General features: G+C 44.9%; 1 protein-coding gene across 2 annotated transcripts in view; it reads left to right on the forward strand.

Moving 5' to 3' along the window:
* Positions 1–22818, forward strand: part of msh3 (mutS homolog 3 (E. coli)) — a 56877-nt gene that overhangs the window by 12159 nt on the left and 21900 nt on the right. For both annotated transcript variants that reach the window (XM_041936840.1, XM_041936841.1), the window contains exons 13-17: positions 16921–17053; positions 18172–18359; positions 19356–19524; positions 19836–19900; positions 22523–22639. In XM_041936840.1, coding sequence (XP_041792774.1) covers positions 16921–17053; positions 18172–18359; positions 19356–19524; positions 19836–19900; positions 22523–22639 — 672 coding nt within the window. The remainder of the gene's footprint in view (positions 1–16920; positions 17054–18171; positions 18360–19355; positions 19525–19835; positions 19901–22522; positions 22640–22818) is intronic.

A 22818-nucleotide genomic window follows, 5' to 3' on the forward strand; every position in this document is an offset into this window, starting at 1 on the left:
GATACAGACCCTTGTTCGGGTAGGGGGTGGAAAATTTAGAAGGTGCTGAAGGTGGAGGCCTAAACCACAGACTAGATTTAACAGCCTCTTCTAACTTTTCCTTCAAGAAGCAGCAAACCCTACCATTTCCTTCAAAAAGCAAACAGAGCAGGAAAACAAACCCTAACATTTCCTTCAAGAAGCAGACAAAACAGGAAAACAACCAAAAAGATCAAAAAACAAGCCAACTCTGTGTCTTACCACGCAAACTCACCTGAACAGGCCGCATGGTCCCAAAGAGAGACTCTAGCTGGCCACACCCCCACCTTATCTAAACTTCCTGGTTCTCTTCCTATTGGCAGAGCGAGAAGATGGGGCGGGGAAAGCAGAGCAGAGGAGAGGTGTCTTGTTCAGACTTTAACCTCTTCTCTTGCCGGGTTAGGCATGCATGTCCTCTGCCTGCCCCCCCACTGTCCCTATTTCACCCCCCAACTACTATTATTTCTCCTGATCCATATCCACTGACTAGACCTAGCAGCCTCATCTGACATCTCCCTCACTGTCTTTCTTAAATTTTGCCCATGCACTCCCAGCTCCCTCAACAGTGAAACAGCTGACCCTGCAACAAAACCTCTACACCCCACTTCAACCGGACAGACCCTGGTCTTCCATCCCCTCTGCTCAGATTCTGTCTTTAAATCTGCATACTTAGTCTTCTTCCTTTCATAAGCTGCCTCCACTGAATTTTCCCAAGGGACTGTTAACTCAATAAAATACACAGTCTTTTTACTCATGGACCATAAGACAATGTCTGGCCTCAGATTACTATAAACTATTTCCTGGGGCACAACTAGCTGTCCTCCCAAGTCGACCTGCATTTGCCAATCATCAGCCCCTACCAGGCAGCCACCTCCCTGCTTTCTCCCTGACTTAGCAGCTTTATTTTTCTCCCCCTCTCGAACAAACTGCACATCTAACCTCTCCTTTCTAGAACTTCCAGAATTCACCTGCTTCCTTCTCTCCTCAATGCCTGCGGCTAAGCTTCTCAGCACCTGATTATGCCGCCATGTATACCGGCCTTGTGATAAGCTAATTCTACAACCTGACAAAATGTGCTTTAAACTTGCTGTACCTGAGCAGAGTGGGCACGATTGATCGCCCTGTACCCAGAGACTTAGGTTCTGCGGGGTTGGCAACACATCGTATGTCGCCCCTATCAGAAATTTAATACGGCCTTCCTCCATATTCCACAGGTCCCTCCAACTAAGTTTCCTCTTCTCAACACCTTCCCAATTCAACCATTGTCCCTGTTTGGCTTGACCAACTGCTTTTGCCCCTCTTAACAACTCCTCCTGCCTACGCACCTGTTCCACTACAAGCTTTCTTTTCTCCTTTAGACCTGCTTTATTCCACACTGGTTTGCCTGGGCCAAGCCCCAAGCCTCCCCGGCCAAATTGAACATTTCCTACTATTTCTGCATGCCTAAGAGCTGCCTCTGCCTCCTGCACTGCTGCCCTTGGGTTCCATTTCCTCCCCCCAGAAGGATTCGGAACCACATTGCTAACTAACATGTCCTTACTCCCAGATAATAAAAGTTCTGTCCTAACCTTAGTGCATTTAAACTCCTCTGTTAGACTGGATACTGGCAGCTGAAGCATTCCTTTCCCATACAAAGCTACATTGCTTAAGCACCTGGGAGCACCCAACCATTTTCTAATATAAGAGCTAACTAGCCTTTCCATTCTCTCTGCTACAGATAATGGGACTTCATATACTGACATTGGCCACATTAACCTAGGATACAAGCCAAACTGCAAGCACCACAACCTCAGTTTTCCTGGGAGCCCTGATTTATCTATTCTCTCCAGCCCTTCTGCAACATCCTTTCTAAATTGCACAACCTGTTCAACATCATTCAGGTCCACATTGTACCACCGTCCTAGACTCTTAACTGCTTTCTCCCTAATTGTTGGGATTTCCTCACCATCTATAGCAAACTTTCTATCACTTACTTTCCCTCTGTATATTGAAATACTCCTTGACTTACTAGGCTTAATCTTCATACTAGCCCACTTGAGATTCTGATTGACTTTATCTAACAACCTCCTTGTACATGGCACTGTTGAAGTTAGCAGTGTCATATCATCCATATAAGCCCTAATTGGTGGAAGACGCATTCCATTCTGCCGTCTCTCTCCACCTACGACCCACTTGGAAGCCCTAATAATTACCTCCATAGCCATTGTGAAAGCTAGCGGGGACACTGTACATCCTGCCATAATACCAACCTCCAATCTTTGCCAGCCTGTTGTGAGCTCTGCGATACTTGCACACAGTCTGATGTCTTGGAAATATGCTTTCACCAAGTTAACAACTATCTCCGGCACTTTAAAGTAGTCAAAGGAACTCCAAATAAGGTTATGTGGCACTGACCCAAACGCATTAGCCAGATCTAAAAATACAACATTCAAGTCTCTTTTCTCCCTCTTAGCTGTCTGAATCTGATGCCAAATCATGCTAGTATGCTCTAAGCATCCCGCAAATCCTGGTATCCCTGCTTTTTGCACTGTCGTATCTATCATACCATTCCTTTCTAAGTATTTAGCCAGCCTCTGTGCTACGATACTAAAGAAAATCTTTCCCTCAACATTTAGGAGAGAAATCATCCGAAACTGGCTAAGGTCCGATGACTCCTTCTCCTTAGGGATGAAGACACCTCCTGCCCTGCGCCATGCTCTTGGAATACTTTGTTTCTCCCAAACTATTCTCAGGTATCTCCATAGTGTCCTTAAGATGCCAGGTGCACTCTTATAGACACGGTAGGGGACTCCATTAGGCCCTGGGGCCGAAGAAGCCTTTGCACGCCTAACCACCTCCACCACTTCTCTCCACCTAGGTGGGCTCACATCCATCTCCTGCTCCACTTCCCCTAATGGTGGCATGTCAGGTGGAAGACCTATGTTCCTATTCTCCTTTGAATCTGAATACGTCGACTTCAAATACTGTTCAATCTCTGATTTCGTTGCCTTAAGTTGCCCTCCTTTTTCTTGATTAAACAAGCCTTTCACAAAATTAAAGGGGTTCCTAAAAAATGCTGACCTTGCACGTTCCTTCTTCTTTCTCTTCTCCCTAAGGTGTTCTGCCCTTCTGAGTACTGCTAACCTGCTTCTCAGTTCCTCCTGCAACACCTTAATTCCCTCCCTTTCTTCTTCTGTCGCCTTCCTCCACTGCTTTCTTAACTGCCTCCTTTCCTTTACTAACTTCTCTATTTCTCTTTGCCGCCTAGACTTGCCGACCTGCACCCTCTCGCCTTTCCTTTTGACAAGCACCCCAAATCTCTCTCGACCATAGGAGTAGATCACATCTCCAATTTTATCCAATTTCTCCACTACATCTCCTCTAAGCCTGCTTAATATGACTGATAAATCTCTATCAACTGCCTCCCACTCTTTGCTATCATTAGCCCTCGGCCACTTAACTCTAGCTTTCTGCTCCATGCTTCTCTCCTTGGCTGGCCTGTTGCCCTCAACACCAACTGCATCCCCTCTCCGTACCTCCTCCTCTCCAGGGATAGTGTTACTGATATCCTGCGAACTGTGGTTTTCTACCTGTCGCTGGACTTCATCCGACTGATTCGACTGACTTCTCAAGAAATACTGGTCGATGCGGCCACTCTGCCCTTCCACCGCTAAACACTTCCTCCTTCCCTGATGAGTTCTAAGGCCTCGGATTGATGTTATTTTCTGCCAGCCACATGGGCAAACTTGAAGCTTCTTATCCTCTGCTGCACAACTTTTGCTCTCCTTAGTTGCCTTCCCTGTCACCTGAGTACTGCTACCTCTGGCCCTAAGAGATGGGTCCGTGCCCCCATCCCTCACTGAGTCATGTATCCAAGGCATAGTCATATCCGTTATCCTGTTCGTTACCATGCAATCCACCTGTGAGTCATCTTCCACCCCTGCTCTCGCTGACTCTTGGGGTATTTTCCTTATATTGGTTGTAGCTAAGTCTGGTTGTAGCAAGGTTAAGGCTTGCCACTGCTGCCATGGGTTGCTAGCCCATACCAGCACCTGTGGGGTCTTTTCCCTCCTGTCAGCTGTCTTTCCAAGCAGTCACATGGTCTTTCCCATGTTGTCAGCTGCTCTATTCACAACAGTCACTAGCCAAGCTAGTTGTGAGTTAATTTAAACACAAGATACTTGTGCTCAAAAAGAGGATTCATTCTCAGTGAAGAACCTTGGAGCTCTAATCTGCCTCTATACCTGCCAAAGAGCAGTGATTCCTAACACGTCTCTGGGGGTCATCAGGTGGAAACCTCCCTTCAACAGTGTTTCGCCTACTTAGTCCCACTACACCTCCAGGAGGTTAGGCAGTGAACTCCGGCGTCCCAGAGTCACCCCCCCTAGTGCCAGTTCACACTGCTCCTACACAATCCAAACAGCACCGCCACGTTCAACTGACCCAGAGATGCTCCAGGTAGTGGCCAGTACCGATGCTACCATTTAACTATTGCTAATGCTACTGCTAACCGCTAGGAAGAACAGAAGAAGACAATACAGTTCCGATGCTACCATTTAGCTAATGTTATGTGCTAACCGCTACCTGCTAAGAGGAACAGAAGAAGACAATAACGCTAGATTCACCTATACTGTTAATGTTAATTGCTAGCTACCAATACTAACTGCTAAGATACTATCATACTCTCACCGCTTTAGCTATTGTTAGCTGCTACAATGCTACCACAGGCCTAGATGCCACATGTAACTGCCGATTGCCACACTACCATCATCTACCCCTGCCTCTCACCAACTGCACCAAGAAAAAAGCGGGGTGGGAATACAAACCCTGGTTCGGGTAGGGGATAGAAAATAAAGAGGTAGAGTCAAAAGATGAAAGTAGGGATTGGATACAGACCCTTGTTCGGGTAGGGGGTGGAAAATTTAGAAGGTGCTGAAGGTGGAGGCCTAAACCACAGACTAGATTTAACAGCCTCTTCTAACTTTTCCTTCAAGAAGCAGCAAACCCTACCATTTCCTTCAAAAAGCAAACAGAGCAGGAAAACAAACCCTAACATTTCCTTCAAGAAGCAGACAAAACAGGAAAACAACCAAAAAGATCAAAAAACAAGCCAACTCTGTGTCTTACCACGCAAACTCACCTGAACAGGCCGCATGGTCCCAAAGAGAGACTCTAGCTGGCCACACCCCCACCTTATCTAAACTTCCTGGTTCTCTTCCTATTGGCAGAGCGAGAAGATGGGGCGGGGAAAGCAGAGCAGAGGAGAGGTGTCTTGTTCAGACTTTAACCTCTTCTCTTGCCGGGTTAGGCATGCATGTCCTCTGCCTGCCCCCCCACTGTCCCTATTTCACCCCCCAACTACTATTATTTCTCCTGATCCATATCCACTGACTAGACCTAGCAGCGTCATCTGACATCTCCCTCACTGTCTTTCTTAAATTTTGCCCATGCACTCCCAGCTCCCTCAACAGTGAAACAGCTGACCCTGCAACAAAACCTCTACACCCCACTTCAACCGGACAGACCCTGGTCTTCCATCCCCTCTGCTCAGATTCTGTCTTTAAATCTGCATACTTAGTCTTCTTCCTTTCATAAGCTGCCTCCACTGAATTTTCCCAAGGGACTGTTAACTCAATAAAATACACAGTCTTTTTACTCATGGACCATAAGACAATGTCTGGCCTCAGATTACTATAAACTATTTCCTGGGGCACAACTAGCTGTCCTCCCAAGTCGACCTGCATTTGCCAATCATCAGCCCCTACCAGGCAGCCACCTCCCTGCTTTCTCCCTGACTTAGCAGCTTTATTTTTCTCCCCCTCTCGAACAAACTGCACATCTAACCTCTCCTTTCTAGAACTTCCAGAATTCACCTGCTTCCTTCTCTCCTCAATGCCTGCGGCTAAGCTTCTCAGCACCTGATTATGCCGCCATGTATACCGGCCTTGTGATAAGCTAATTCTACAACCTGACAAAATGTGCTTTAAACTTGCTGTACCTGAGCAGAGTGGGCACGATTGATCGCCCTGTACCCAGAGACTTAGGTTCTGCGGGGTTGGCAACACATCGTATGTCGCCCCTATCAGAAATTTAATACGGCCTTCCTCCATATTCCACAGGTCCCTCCAACTAAGTTTCCTCTTCTCAACACCTTCCCAATTCAACCATTGTCCCTGTTTGGCTTGACCAACTGCTTTTGCCCCTCTTAACAACTCCTCCTGCCTACGCACCTGTTCCACTACAAGCTTTCTTTTCTCCTTTAGACCTGCTTTATTCCACACTGGTTTGCCTGGGCCAAGCCCCAAGCCTCCCCGGCCAAATTGAACATTTCCTACTATTTCTGCATGCCTAAGAGCTGCCTCTGCCTCCTGCACTGCTGCCCTTGGGTTCCATTTCCTCCCCCCAGAAGGATTCGGAACCACATTGCTAACTAACATGTCCTTACTCCCAGATAATAAAAGTTCTGTCCTAACCTTAGTGCATTTAAACTCCTCTGTTAGACTGGATACTGGCAGCTGAAGCATTCCTTTCCCATACAAAGCTACATTGCTTAAGCACCTGGGAGCACCCAACCATTTTCTAATATAAGAGCTAACTAGCCTTTCCATTCTCTCTGCTACAGATAATGGGACTTCATATACTGACATTGGCCACATTAACCTAGGATACAAGCCAAACTGCAAGCACCACAACCTCAGTTTTCCTGGGAGCCCTGATTTATCTATTCTCTCCAGCCCTTCTGCAACATCCTTTCTAAATTGCACAACCTGTTCAACATCATTCAGGTCCACATTGTACCACCGTCCTAGACTCTTAACTGCTTTCTCCCTAATTGTTGGGATTTCCTCACCATCTATAGCAAACTTTCTATCACTTACTTTCCCTCTGTATATTGAAATACTCCTTGACTTACTAGGCTTAATCTTCATACTAGCCCACTTGAGATTCTGATTGACTTTATCTAACAACCTCCTTGTACATGGCACTGTTGAAGTTAGCAGTGTCATATCATCCATATAAGCCCTAATTGGTGGAAGACGCATTCCATTCTGCCGTCTCTCTCCACCTACGACCCACTTGGAAGCCCTAATAATTACCTCCATAGCCATTGTGAAAGCTAGCGGGGACACTGTACATCCTGCCATAATACCAACCTCCAATCTTTGCCAGCCTGTTGTGAGCTCTGCGATACTTGCACACAGTCTGATGTCTTGGAAATATGCTTTCACCAAGTTAACAACTATCTCCGGCACTTTAAAGTAGTCAAAGGAACTCCAAATAAGGTTATGTGGCACTGACCCAAACGCATTAGCCAGATCTAAAAATACAACATTCAAGTCTCTTTTCTCCCTCTTAGCTGTCTGAATCTGATGCCAAATCATGCTAGTATGCTCTAAGCATCCCGCAAATCCTGGTATCCCTGCTTTTTGCACTGTCGTATCTATCATACCATTCCTTTCTAAGTATTTAGCCAGCCTCTGTGCTACGATACTAAAGAAAATCTTTCCCTCAACATTTAGGAGAGAAATCATCCGAAACTGGCTAAGGTCCGATGACTCCTTCTCCTTAGGGATGAAGACACCTCCTGCCCTGCGCCATGCTCTTGGAATACTTTGTTTCTCCCAAACTATTCTCAGGTATCTCCATAGTGTCCTTAAGATGCCAGGTGCACTCTTATAGACACGGTAGGGGACTCCATTAGGCCCTGGGGCCGAAGAAGCCTTTGCACGCCTAACCACCTCCACCACTTCTCTCCACCTAGGTGGGCTCACATCCATCTCCTGCTCCACTTCCCCTAATGGTGGCATGTCAGGTGGAAGACCTATGTTCCTATTCTCCTTTGAATCTGAATACGTCGACTTCAAATACTGTTCAATCTCTGATTTCGTTGCCTTAAGTTGCCCTCCTTTTTCTTGATTAAACAAGCCTTTCACAAAATTAAAGGGGTTCCTAAAAAATGCTGACCTTGCACGTTCCTTCTTCTTTCTCTTCTCCCTAAGGTGTTCTGCCCTTCTGAGTACTGCTAACCTGCTTCTCAGTTCCTCCTGCAACACCTTAATTCCCTCCCTTTCTTCTTCTGTCGCCTTCCTCCACTGCTTTCTTAACTGCCTCCTTTCCTTTACTAACTTCTCTATTTCTCTTTGCCGCCTAGACTTGCCGACCTGCACCCTCTCGCCTTTCCTTTTGACAAGCACCCCAAATCTCTCTCGACCATAGGAGTAGATCACATCTCCAATTTTATCCAATTTCTCCACTACATCTCCTCTAAGCCTGCTTAATATGACTGATAAATCTCTATCAACTGCCTCCCACTCTTTGCTATCATTAGCCCTCGGCCACTTAACTCTAGCTTTCTGCTCCATGCTTCTCTCCTTGGCTGGCCTGTTGCCCTCAACACCAACTGCATCCCCTCTCCGTACCTCCTCCTCTCCAGGGATAGTGTTACTGATATCCTGCGAACTGTGGTTTTCTACCTGTCGCTGGACTTCATCCGACTGATTCGACTGACTTCTCAAGAAATACTGGTCGATGCGGCCACTCTGCCCTTCCACCGCTAAACACTTCCTCCTTCCCTGATGAGTTCTAAGGCCTCGGATTGATGTTATTTTCTGCCAGCCACATGGGCAAACTTGAAGCTTCTTATCCTCTGCTGCACAACTTTTGCTCTCCTTAGTTGCCTTCCCTGTCACCTGAGTACTGCTACCTCTGGCCCTAAGAGATGGGTCCGTGCCCCCATCCCTCACTGAGTCATGTATCCAAGGCATAGTCATATCCGTTATCCTGTTCGTTACCATGCAATCCACCTGTGAGTCATCTTCCACCCCTGCTCTCGCTGACTCTTGGGGTATTTTCCTTATATTGGTTGTAGCTAAGTCTGGTTGTAGCAAGGTTAAGGCTTGCCACTGCTGCCATGGGTTGCTAGCCCATACCAGCACCTGTGGGGTCTTTTCCCTCCTGTCAGCTGTCTTTCCAAGCAGTCACATGGTCTTTCCCATGTTGTCAGCTGCTCTATTCACAACAGTCACTAGCCAAGCTAGTTGTGAGTTAATTTAAACACAAGATACTTGTGCTCAAAAAGAGGATTCATTCTCAGTGAAGAACCTTGGAGCTCTAATCTGCCTCTATACCTGCCAAAGAGCAGTGATTCCTAACACGTCTCTGGGGGTCATCAGGTGGAAACCTCCCTTCAACAGTGTTTCGCCTACTTAGTCCCACTACACCTCCAGGAGGTTAGGCAGTGAACTCCGGCGTCCCAGAGTCACCCCCCCTAGTGCCAGTTCACACTGCTCCTACACAATCCAAACAGCACCGCCACGTTCAACTGACCCAGAGATGCTCCAGGTAGTGGCCAGTACCGATGCTACCATTTAACTATTGCTAATGCTACTGCTAACCGCTAGGAAGAACAGAAGAAGACAATACAGTTCCGATGCTACCATTTAGCTAATGTTATGTGCTAACCGCTACCTGCTAAGAGGAACAGAAGAAGACAATAACGCTAGATTCACCTATACTGTTAATGTTAATTGCTAGCTACCAATACTAACTGCTAAGATACTATCATACTCTCACCGCTTTAGCTATTGTTAGCTGCTACAATGCTACCACAGGCCTAGATGCCACATGTAACTGCCGATTGCCACACTACCATCATCTACCCCTGCCTCTCACCAACTGCACCAAGAAAAAAGCGGGGTGGGAATACAAACCCTGGTTCGGGTAGGGGATAGAAAATAAAGAGGTAGAGTCAAAAGATGAAAGTAGGGATTGGATACAGACCCTTGTTCGGGTAGGGGGTGGAAAATTTAGAAGGTGCTGAAGGTGGAGGCCTAAACCACAGACTAGATTTAACAGCCTCTTCTAACTTTTCCTTCAAGAAGCAGCAAACCCTACCATTTCCTTCAAAAAGCAAACAGAGCAGGAAAACAAACCCTAACATTTCCTTCAAGAAGCAGACAAAACAGGAAAACAACCAAAAAGATCAAAAAACAAGCCAACTCTGTGTCTTACCACGCAAACTCACCTGAACAGGCCGCATGGTCCCAAAGAGAGACTCTAGCTGGCCACACCCCCACCTTATCTAAACTTCCTGGTTCTCTTCCTATTGGCAGAGCGAGAAGATGGGGCGGGGAAAGCAGAGCAGAGGAGAGGTGTCTTGTTCAGACTTTAACCTCTTCTCTTGCCGGGTTAGGCATGCATGTCCTCTGCCTGCCCCCCCACTGTCCCTATTTCACCCCCCAACTACTATTATTTCTCCTGATCCATATCCACTGACTAGACCTAGCAGCCTCATCTGACATCTCCCTCACTGTCTTTCTTAAATTTTGCCCATGCACTCCCAGCTCCCTCAACAGTGAAACAGCTGACCCTGCAACAAAACCTCTACACCCCACTTCAACCGGACAGACCCTGGTCTTCCATCCCCTCTGCTCAGATTCTGTCTTTAAATCTGCATACTTAGTCTTCTTCCTTTCATAAGCTGCCTCCACTGAATTTTCCCAAGGGACTGTTAACTCAATAAAATACACAGTCTTTTTACTCATGGACCATAAGACAATGTCTGGCCTCAGATTACTATAAACTATTTCCTGGGGCACAACTAGCTGTCCTCCCAAGTCGACCTGCATTTGCCAATCATCAGCCCCTACCAGGCAGCCACCTCCCTGCTTTCTCCCTGACTTAGCAGCTTTATTTTTCTCCCCCTCTCGAACAAACTGCACATCTAACCTCTCCTTTCTAGAACTTCCAGAATTCACCTGCTTCCTTCTCTCCTCAATGCCTGCGGCTAAGCTTCTCAGCACCTGATTATGCCGCCATGTATACCGGCCTTGTGATAAGCTAATTCTACAACCTGACAAAATGTGCTTTAAACTTGCTGTACCTGAGCAGAGTGGGCACGATTGATCGCCCTGTACCCAGAGACTTAGGTTCTGCGGGGTTGGCAACACATCGTATGTCGCCCCTATCAGAAATTTAATACGGCCTTCCTCCATATTCCACAGGTCCCTCCAACTAAGTTTCCTCTTCTCAACACCTTCCCAATTCAACCATTGTCCCTGTTTGGCTTGACCAACTGCTTTTGCCCCTCTTAACAACTCCTCCTGCCTACGCACCTGTTCCACTACAAGCTTTCTTTTCTCCTTTAGACCTGCTTTATTCCACACTGGTTTGCCTGGGCCAAGCCCCAAGCCTCCCCGGCCAAATTGAACATTTCCTACTATTTCTGCATGCCTAAGAGCTGCCTCTGCCTCCTGCACTGCTGCCCTTGGGTTCCATTTCCTCCCCCCAGAAGGATTCGGAACCACATTGCTAACTAACATGTCCTTACTCCCAGATAATAAAAGTTCTGTCCTAGCCTTAGTGCATTTAAACTCCTCTGTTAGACTGGATACTGGCAGCTGAAGCATTCCTTTCCCATACAAAGCTACATTGCTTAAGCACCTGGGAGCACCCAACCATTTTCTAATATAAGAGCTAACTAGCCTTTCCATTCTCTCTGCTACAGATAATGGGACTTCATATACTGACATTGGCCACATTAACCTAGGATACAAGCCAAACTGCAAGCACCACAACCTCAGTTTTCCTGGGAGCCCTGATTTATCTATTCTCTCCAGCCCTTCTGCAACATCCTTTCTAAATTGCACAACCTGTTCAACATCATTCAGGTCCACATTGTACCACCGTCCTAGACTCTTAACTGCTTTCTCCCTAATTGTTGGGATTTCCTCACCATCTATAGCAAACTTTCTATCACTTACTTTCCCTCTGTATATTGAAATACTCCTTGACTTACTAGGCTTAATCTTCATACTAGCCCACTTGAGATTCTGATTGACTTTATCTAACAACCTCCTTGTACATGGCACTGTTGAAGTTAGCAGTGTCATATCATCCATATAAGCCCTAATTGGTGGAAGACGCATTCCATTCTGCCGTCTCTCTCCACCTACGACCCACTTGGAAGCCCTAATAATTACCTCCATAGCCATTGTGAAAGCTAGCGGGGACACTGTACATCCTGCCATAATACCAACCTCCAATCTTTGCCAGCCTGTTGTGAGCTCTGCGATACTTGCACACAGTCTGATGTCTTGGAAATATGCTTTCACCAAGTTAACAACTATCTCCGGCACTTTAAAGTAGTCAAAGGAACTCCAAATAAGGTTATGTGGCACTGACCCAAACGCATTAGCCAGATCTAAAAATACAACATTCAAGTCTCTTTTCTCCCTCTTAGCTGTCTGAATCTGATGCCAAATCATGCTAGTATGCTCTAAGCATCCCGCAAATCCTGGTATCCCTGCTTTTTGCACTGTCGTATCTATCATACCATTCCTTTCTAAGTATTTAGCCAGCCTCTGTGCTACGATACTAAAGAAAATCTTTCCCTCAACATTTAGGAGAGAAATCATCCGAAACTGGCTAAGGTCCGATGACTCCTTCTCCTTAGGGATGAAGACACCTCCTGCCCTGCGCCATGCTCTTGGAATACTTTGTTTCTCCCAAACTATTCTCAGGTATCTCCATAGTGTCCTTAAGATGCCAGGTGCACTCTTATAGACACGGTAGGGGACTCCATTAGGCCCTGGGGCCGAAGAAGCCTTTGCACGCCTAACCACCTCCACCACTTCTCTCCACCTAGGTGGGCTCACATCCATCTCCTGCTCCACTTCCCCTAATGGTGGCATGTCAGGTGGAAGACCTATGTTCCTATTCTCCTTTGAATCTGAATACGTCGACTTCAAATACTGTTCAATCTCTGATTTCGTTGCCTTAAGTTGCCCTCCTTTTTCTTGATTAAACAAGCCTTTCACAAAATTAAAGGGGTTCCTAAAAAATGCTGACCTTGCACGTTCCTTCTTCTTTCTCTTCTCCCTAAGGTGTTCTGCCCTTCTGAGTACTGCTAACCTGCTTCTCAGTTCCTCCTGCAACACCTTAATTCCCTCCCTTTCTTCTTCTGTCGCCTTCCTCCACTGCTTTCTTAACTGCCTCCTTTCCTTTACTAACTTCTCTATTTCTCTTTGCCGCCTAGACTTGCCGACCTGCACCCTCTCGCCTTTCCTTTTGACAAGCACCCCAAATCTCTCTCGACCATAGGAGTAGATCACATCTCCAATTTTATCCAATTTCTCCACTACATCTCCTCTAAGCCTGCTTAATATGACTGATAAATCTCTATCAACTGCCTCCCACTCTTTGCTATCATTAGCCCTCGGCCACTTAACTCTAGCTTTCTGCTCCATGCTTCTCTCCTTGGCTGGCCTGTTGCCCTCAACACCAACTGCATCCCCTCTCCGTACCTCCTCCTCTCCAGGGATAGTGTTACTGATATCCTGCGAACTGTGGTTTTCTACCTGTCGCTGGACTTCATCCGACTGATTCGACTGACTTCTCAAGAAATACTGGTCGATGCGGCCACTCTGCCCTTCCACCGCTAAACACTTCCTCCTTCCCTGATGAGTTCTAAGGCCTCGGATTGATGTTATTTTCTGCCAGCCACATGGGCAAACTTGAAGCTTCTTATCCTCTGCTGCACAACTTTTGCTCTCCTTAGTTGCCTTCCCTGTCACCTGAGTACTGCTACCTCTGGCCCTAAGAGATGGGTCCGTGCCCCCATCCCTCACTGAGTCATGTATCCAAGGCATAGTCATATCCGTTATCCTGTTCGTTACCATGCAATCCACCTGTGAGTCATCTTCCACCCCTGCTCTCGCTGACTCTTGGGGTATTTTCCTTATATTGGTTGTAGCTAAGTCTGGTTGTAGCAAGGTTAAGGCTTGCCACTGCTGCCATGGGTTGCTAGCCCATACCAGCACCTGTGGGGTCTTTTCCCTCCTGTCAGCTGTCTTTCCAAGCAGTCACATGGTCTTTCCCATGTTGTCAGCTGCTCTATTCACAACAGTCACTAGCCAAGCTAGTTGTGAGTTAATTTAAACACAAGATACTTGTGCTCAAAAAGAGGATTCATTCTCAGTGAAGAACCTTGGAGCTCTAATCTGCCTCTATACCTGCCAAAGAGCAGTGATTCCTAACACGTCTCTGGGGGTCATCAGGTGGAAACCTCCCTTCAACAGTGTTTCGCCTACTTAGTCCCACTACACCTCCAGGAGGTTAGGCAGTGAACTCCGGCGTCCCAGAGTCACCCCCCCTAGTGCCAGTTCACACTGCTCCTACACAATCCAAACAGCACCGCCACGTTCAACTGACCCAGAGATGCTCCAGGTAGTGGCCAGTACCGATGCTACCATTTAACTATTGCTAATGCTACTGCTAACCGCTAGGAAGAACAGAAGAAGACAATACAGTTCCGATGCTACCATTTAGCTAATGTTATGTGCTAACCGCTACCTGCTAAGAGGAACAGAAGAAGACAATAACGCTAGATTCACCTATACTGTTAATGTTAATTGCTAGCTACCAATACTAACTGCTAAGATACTATCATACTCTCACCGCTTTAGCTATTGTTAGCTGCTACAATGCTACCACAGGCCTAGATGCCACATGTAACTGCCGATTGAGAATAATGATCCTAAACACACCTCATTTTCCACAATGGCCTACCTCAACAGACGCAAGCTGAAGGTTTTGCAGTGGCCCTCACAGTCCCCGGACCTAAACGCCATTGAAAATCTGTGGATAGACTCAGAAAAGCAGTGCATGCAGGACGGCCCAAGAATCTCACAGAACTCAAATCCGTTTGAAAGGTAGAATCCCTCCACCTAAAAAACTCAGCTGGCAACAGAAAGCATTTACAAGCTGTGATGGTTGCCAGAGGGGGTGTTACTGTGAAGTGCTGACCATGCAGCGAGCCCAAACTTATCCTTCTGGCCCTTTTTCCTTTTATGTTATTTTGAAACTGTAGAAGATGGAAATAAAGTAATCTTGCATAAAATATTGATAAAATTTGTCATCTTTAACTTTATGCTGTTTAGAAATGATGATGATTTTCTCTGCTTAGCTATTCACAATAACAGAAATTTTGACTTGGGGTACCCAAACGTTTTTATACCACTGTATATATTTATGTATAGGTACACCTACAGTACATGCACAGTGAATTAAATAATATCAGATGTCAGTGTCCATACATGCTTGAATCAAAGGAACGTCTACTTTCTCCTTCCTGTCTCTGAGGAATGCAGAAGGGGGGCGACAGATGTCCACACACACACACACACACACACACATACAGGCACTCTGAGGGTGGCCTGTGTGAGTTTTGGCATCTCAGTCTTACCTTTTATTACAAGCTGCAGTCAATTTGCTGGTTTAACATGTACAACAACATAACAGTTTCCGCGTTATTATCTACTCAAATAGTCTGAACGCACAATCTAAGCTACAATAACCCAAATGAGGACATAATGAATCTATCAAACACATTATAGTATTGTCAAGTAAACTTGAGACATATATTTGAGGTTAAGGAAAACTGGGAAACGAGGGCTTACACTAATGAAACGTTTCTCAAATGATCAGAAATGTCACTGAAAAATAGGATTGTGCCAACTACAACCAAATGGTGATCCATGCTTTATAAAAATATCACACACATTTCCACACAAATGTTCCTGTTAGTCCTGGGTTTTTTTGTCCCTGAATCCAAAGTCAACATGTTGAAACAAAACTTTATACTTTCCTTTTATATAGTTAAACAAACATACCTATCAACTGATGTACGTTTAGCTGTGCGTTGCAAGGTTGGTTCCTTTGTCCTTTCTTCTTCTGTGCAAGTCCTCGATGTGGTCCAGATCACGCAATATTGGCTCTGAAAAGGGTCAGCTGCAGGTCAGTCCCAGATTGGCACTCAGCAGTCCTGCGGTCATCCTCCATGAGTCTTACAGGCCTGTTCTTTGACCCAGAGGACATGTGGACGACTTCACTTCTGCGGCATTTGCACGCTACAACTATGACACAAATGATCTCTTTTTTCCCTTTCTGACGTTTGAATTAATATTTTGAATGAAATTCTCCACTCTTACATCTAAATAAGTCAGCGTTGTTAGAGAGGATAGCAGATGCAGCCCATAATGTGAACACTTATTTTCCACCCAGCAGAGCAGGTGCTCCTGTTTTCAGAAAGCCTGCAGGGTGAAAACCCATAAAAAGTGTACTGGAGGCGACCTCTTTAAACCAAAACGATGATACTGACTCACAGCACTCCTGCTACAAACAACTTCTCACTTTTAACAGTGTAGTATTATTCCAGTTTCCTCTCTGCAGTGTAGTTGTATTATCCATATATTGAGTGTGTGAGTAGTTTCTGTGTGCGTGCATGTGCATGTGTGTCTGTGTGTGTGTGTGTGTGGGGGGGTGGCCCTCTCCCTCCCGCAGTGCAGGGATTACATCTGTGCTCTCAGATTATCCAGATAGCTCCTCTACAGAATTTCAACATCAGTAAAACCCAGATTACACTCAGGCACATTCATTCCAAGATACGCAGTGCAGCAGCACATGACACAAACCTTTCATGTTTCACGCAGCAGCATTGTAAAAAGTACTAAAATGCAACCTTTTTTAACTAATGCACACATCTTAATACTCCTGTAAAACAAATCTAATCCATCATCAGAAATGATGCCCTAAAGATACAGTAAACTAATGAAGATATGCAAGTTAATACAGATGACTCTGTAATCACTTCTGTCATAGATGGTTGACTTTAAGTTGCTCAGGCTACTGGCAAACCTCGGCACATCACAGAAGAAGCTAATTAGATGCGAATTGCCATCTATTTGTTCCAAGTCCAAAGTGTCTTTTTGTTCATTTCAATCAAAAGCAAGTCAGCTCTCCGTGTGACAAGTTTCTTGCAGATGACTCGGATTGAAGGTTGGGATTTCTTTGAGTCTTTGCCTTCCTTCATTCCTACCTACGTTCTCTCTCCTTCCCTCTTTCTTTTTGTCCATGAACCAACAGGTCCATCTCAGAGAGGCAGGATGCTGTGCAGGAGATCCTGGAGTCGCACTCTCTCACTTTAAATTCCATCAGATCTCTGCTGTCGCATTTGCCCGACCTGGAGAGAGGCATCTGCAGCGTATACCACAAAAAGGTAGGAAGCGGTACAATGGGACACACACACACACACACACACACACACCTCTTACCCCAAGGATAATATCTTTTCACACAACCTTTGTCTTATTTTTGTAGAGCTGGTAATCAGTCCTGTCAGCTCTGACACAGATTAAGATGAGATCTGTGGGTGTAGTGCCACGGTTTAAAAAATGGGCAAAACTACAAAATAGACCTCCTTCTTCTGCTGTTTTGCATAAACATAAAAGACATTTTTTTCTCTCTCTGTTTCTCTTGCTCCCCTTTTCTCTCTCTCCCTCTTCTCCCTCTCTTTTTTCTTTATGACGTGCTTCTTGATTAACAACAGGGAGCAGTCGCCTCGTGCCACTTACCTGATTGTCTGACACAATCTCATTTCCCATCGGACCCATTTTTGAAATGTCAGAAGGCTTTGTGTGTGCGTGCGCGTGTGTGAGATGAGACAGGCACTTGATGTCTTGTTTCATGTTCAACTTCCTGACGCCTCCATATGTTCCTAAAAGAAAATGATCAAATGTCACTGAACACACACACACAGACACACATACAGGCCTTCATTGTCATTTTGCCCATATGTATATAAATGGGCCTGTGTGTAATGGCCTGTGTCTCTATGGCTCCATTGACATAATGGGGGGAGGGCATGCTTATGGTCTCCTGTCACTGTCTGTTTGGGTTCATAAAAGAGCATCACCGGGGCCGTTCAAACTGCAACATCGTCAGTGTTACTCATTAACCTTTCATGACTTGCTACTATTCTGTGACATCGCTAATGGAAGTATGAAGTCAGTGTGATCTACAATATCTCCTGTGCTTAGGTATTTCCATGTGGAGCATTGATTAATCATTAACTTGATTTCATCTTTAATGATCAGCGGTTCTATTTTTAAAGGTGCCACATCGATAGTGAGGAAACATAAAACAGTAGCTGCTTCAATACTTGATTATAAACAGCCATGTTTCTTATATTGTGGATTTTCAGCAATTGATGAAAGAGCTTACACAAAATAGAATGGTGGTAGAATAATAATGGCAGCCAGAGTCACCTTGTTCAAAGGTGATGATAATATAAATACATCCTCATACCTTCTTTGTCTCTGTTTGTGTGTGTTCCAGTCTTCCACGCAGGAGTTTTACCTCATCTGCAGCAGTCTTTCTCGCCTGGGGCTGGAACTGCAGGCCTTGCTCCCAGCTGTCCAATCACAGATCAGTTCGGAGCTGCTCCGGGGCCTCTTGTTGGACACTCCTGACCTGTTGGCTCCGGCCCACAGTTTCCTCAAGGTGCTCAATGAAAAGGCCGCTAAGTGAGTATCCGGCAGCACAAGAAGGAAGTCCCATTTTGAGTTTTTTGCATGAGCTGCAATCAGAAAAATTACTTAAAAAAAGATTGTAGTACAAAACCATCTCCATTAAACGAAACAGGGAGCATTAGGTTTGACACCATCAAAATTGTCCTGATTTACTGTTAAAGTAGATCTCTTAGTGCGATTGAACAAAGCTTTATGCTACTCAAAATGTTTATAGTCTTAAGATGTTGTCTGAGTGGTCATTATTATTCATGACAAGAGAAGAAGCTCAATCATCAATCACTCATCAGTTGCTCTGCTGTGTACACTCACTGTAGTCTGGCAGATGTGGAGTGCAGGGCTGCTCCTAAGGGTTACTTTCATTATGGATTCATCTATTGATTTTTTTAATGAACTGATAAATTGTTTATCATTCTTGACTTTGACTTGAAATGGGTACATGTCATCAGACATGTTGTTGTTTAAGCTTGTGTCTTTTTTCCAGCACCCCTGAAGGGTTTAGAATAATACAGTTAGTTTTGGGAAGATTGTCTTGATAAACACTGATTAACACTGTCTTGTGTGATAGCGTCTTGGAGTACGTGCATGTCTTCTGTGCGTTTTCAAATGGACATAGATCCGACAGCCGCCAGAGACTATTTGAATATTTGTTAAAGATATTTCATTTTAAAATGCAGAAATGTCTTTGACTCTTCTATAATAGATAATAGAGGTCCTTCAATTCAACTGCGAGATTCTTTGGGTTCGGTTGTAGTGGGTTTAACAAGTTTACGTCACATAATAATGAAAACACACCACAGTGCCACGAACTAGGCCTTAAAATGTAGCATACAGTGCCGTATTAGTATTGTGGGTAATGCTAGGTGCTTGGTATCACTACATAGTGTGTGATGGAGCTGCACAGAGAAGACCCTTCTAGGCTACTTGGATGTGTACTGTGATGCGTCACCAGCGACTGTAACATCTGGACTGTGTTTTTCTGTGTTTGTGCAGGTCGGGAAATAAGACAGAGCTGTTCTCAGATCTGTCCGGCTTCCCAGTGCTGCAGGAAAGGAGGGAGCAGATCCAGACTGTCATCAGTGAGATTCAAGACCACCGCAAAGAAATCCGGCTGATGCTGAGGGCCCCCTCACTCGACTACACAGCCGTCTCTGGACAGGAGGTACCGTGTGTGTGTGTGTGTGTGTGTGTGTGTGTGTGTGTGTGTGTGTGTGTGTGTGTGTGTGTGTGTGTGTGTGTGTGTGTGTGTGTGTGTGAGACAGAGAGAGAGAGATGGAGAGTGAAAGACAGGTGGGAGGAGATTGATGGCCTGATTTAGTGGAAGACTGAGTCACAGTGATGATCTGATGTCTGTATGTGTGTTTTTGTATCAGTGTTTGTGTGTCAGTTTTAATCAAATGTGACACATTCTTTTGTCCGTCTGCTGCGGTCTTATTTATCAAAGTCCTCCTCCTCTTCCTCCTCTGCCCTCAGTTTCTGATTGAGGTGAAGAACTCGCTGGCGTCCACTGTTCCACCTGACTGGGTCAAAATCAGCAGGTGAGCTCACAGATGCAGCTCACACAGCGGCACACACACAGACGAACACACACACACAGTCACAGTCACCAACACTTTTATCAGTTTGACATAAAGGCCACTGAAGCTCTATTTAAAATTTGGTTCATGGTGTTAAATATCACATCTGAACAGACTAACGTGCTTTCCGCTTTGGATATTTCATTTGAGATTTAGCTGCATGATTCTGAGGAGAGTGATTTTTTTCACTGAACGGTATAAAAGAGAGAGTGATATAGTTCCCTTTTGTTTCTAACACCCCTTTTACACCTGGTATCAAAATGCAAAATCTATGTGGACACAGTTCTTGATCTGGATCTGGAAGGAAAAAAGAATTACAAGGTGTAAATGTGTTGTGGTTGGAATTTGCTCTTAGGTAGGTGTCTGTACAATGTGCTGGCATCCATACACAACATACAAATATTTGTTATCAGCTAATGTAAAATATGGGTTTTGTTTAAATTTAGAGAGCAAGCAAGCAAAGAGGTCTGAAAGAGACAGGCCTCTAATTACTGTTTATACGTCTATTCTGTGCCAGAAGATGCATTATTCAACAGAACTGTGTGAAAATGAAAGCAATACAGGTGGGAAATGAATAATACACAGTAAGAAATAACTGTGAGCTGCACTGATCTGTGCAGCTCATCTGCTTTTAACAAGACTTATAATCTATCTAGTCACAGTGTAGTTTACATGCTGGTACTGCAGCACGCCAGGACAAACTGATGCAATATTTTATATACAAAGAAGGCCATACATAAGGCAGACGTGTTATATGTAAGAAAGGCATTAATGGATTACATTTGCTGAATTTACAAGAAGGGACAAATAATTAAGAATTTGCAGTAGACAACGTTTCACAAAGTTTACAGAGTTTCCTTTAACTCAAAAACTCACAAAACTCTGTTTTTTAAGGGAGCCTGGGGCCAATTTGCCACCACCTCAAATTACTCATGTGCAAGTTTTGCTCTCGAGCAAAGAGATTGGATCTCTATGAGGTGGTAAAAATACCAGGTGTAAACACAAAGACAAGATTGGATTGTTAATTATCTTAAATCTCAGAAAAATGGGGTGTAAAACAGAAAGAAAGACAGCAAATTACTGATGGAAAAAAGTAAATTAATGATAAATTGTCAGTAATATATTAATATACTGTATGTTTACCACAGCCATGGAAAATGCATGTTTCTGACTGGTTGGCAGATGTATATTGAATAATTTATATTTTTGTCATGAACAGTATATTTCTATGACAACAGCCAACCCAGAAACAGGGGCAGTTGGAGTAAGAGTGCAAAACAATCTAACTATACTATGCCATGAATGACCAACATACAACAGAAGTGTGTTTAACTGCAGGTAACCACTGTAAAAATACTTTTAAACAATACTACCAGGTAATCTGGTGATGGAACTGATTACACAATACTTTAACTCTATAACGATAATCAATGTTTTTTAGTTCCTCTCAGCTCTGTGGAGCAGTTAACGTCTTTCAGCTTATTGTTTTGGTTGCATGTTCGCCAATTTTACTCTTTTGGTTCACTGTCCTGTCTGTCTTTAACCTCGTTTCCAGATGCAGGCAGCTGTTTTCAGCCAAGAACACACTGTGAATTACCAGTCCTGCATTGAACAGGTGTTAGACAAAGGCAGTGACTAGCTGAGGGACACAGTGGAGCGTTAAGCAGCTAAAGAGACAGATATTTCCCTGAGGAGCTGCTGGTGAGCTGAAGGGAGGGTGAATATTGGACTTAGATTCATCAGCTGGCCAGAAACACGAATCTCAAGTGATTGCTAATCTTTCTCCATGTCTGCTGGATGTGTAAATAGGCAACTGTTTGCTAATACGTTCCCGTCAACAGCTTTGCAAGGTGATAATGTATCAGTTTGTTCAGCTGCGTCTCTAAAAACATCAATGAATGCTGATGATGGAAAGACAGCATCCGTTTTCAGAAAGCGGCGAGCTGCTTCTTATCTTCTGTGAGAAGCTGTAAAACACGATGGGGTAACCAGCGTCGAGGGATGGGCTGGTTTTAACCAATTAGACATTTATCAGATATTCATTGTAAATAAATGAAATGTATGGAATTTATTATTCAGAACATTCCAGTCAGATGCAGCTCCTGCACTGATCTGTACCACTGCAGCCAATGCAGCAGGAAACTTCGTTTGGATTGACAGCTCTGTGGATCTAGCCCTGGTTCCTGCCAGCCTCTCTGCTCTCTGTGTGCCTCTACTCAAAGCGTTTGGCTGCACTTTGTGGAAAATAATGGACTCGGCGGAAGAATTGCCTCTCCTCTACTACTCATGTTTTCTTTTCCCACGATGTGTAATTTTTTCTTATATCAGGACACTTCACCATAGAGTGTGTTTTCATGTTAGAAACCACCCCATGTGATCCTTCAGGGGCTTACAATATAAGTGAGAGGATCAGTATGATAATTCACTGAGAGGTTTTGGTGGTGGTGATCGTTTCAGGTGTCTGGCAAGCCCAGCACTTGTTGATCCTCCATATGTGCTATCTGCTATTTTAACGGTGGTCACTGTGTTTTCTTTTCCCTGCCTCCCCCACCTCACCTCCTTGTTCCTTTGTCTCCTCTGCAGCACCAAGGCAGTCAGCAGGTATCACTCTCCTTTCCTGGTGGAGCGCTACAAGAAGCTGCTGCAGCTCCGAGAGCAGCTGCTTCTGGACTGCCAGAGGGAGTGGACCAGTTTTCTGGAGTATGACAGACACACACACACACACACACACACACACACACACACAGCTGATCATGAACTCAGATGAAGAACTGCTAAAAACATGTCAGTCTCTGGTTCAGAGAGAGTCAGAATTAGTCTGCTTTACTCAAGTACGCTGTCAGTCTGCTCAGAACACAATATGCACTTACCTTAATTTA

Source organism: Chelmon rostratus, chromosome 5 (genome assembly GCF_017976325.1).
Source record: "Chelmon rostratus isolate fCheRos1 chromosome 5, fCheRos1.pri, whole genome shotgun sequence".
Taxonomy (NCBI): Eukaryota; Metazoa; Chordata; class Actinopteri; order Chaetodontiformes; family Chaetodontidae; genus Chelmon; species Chelmon rostratus.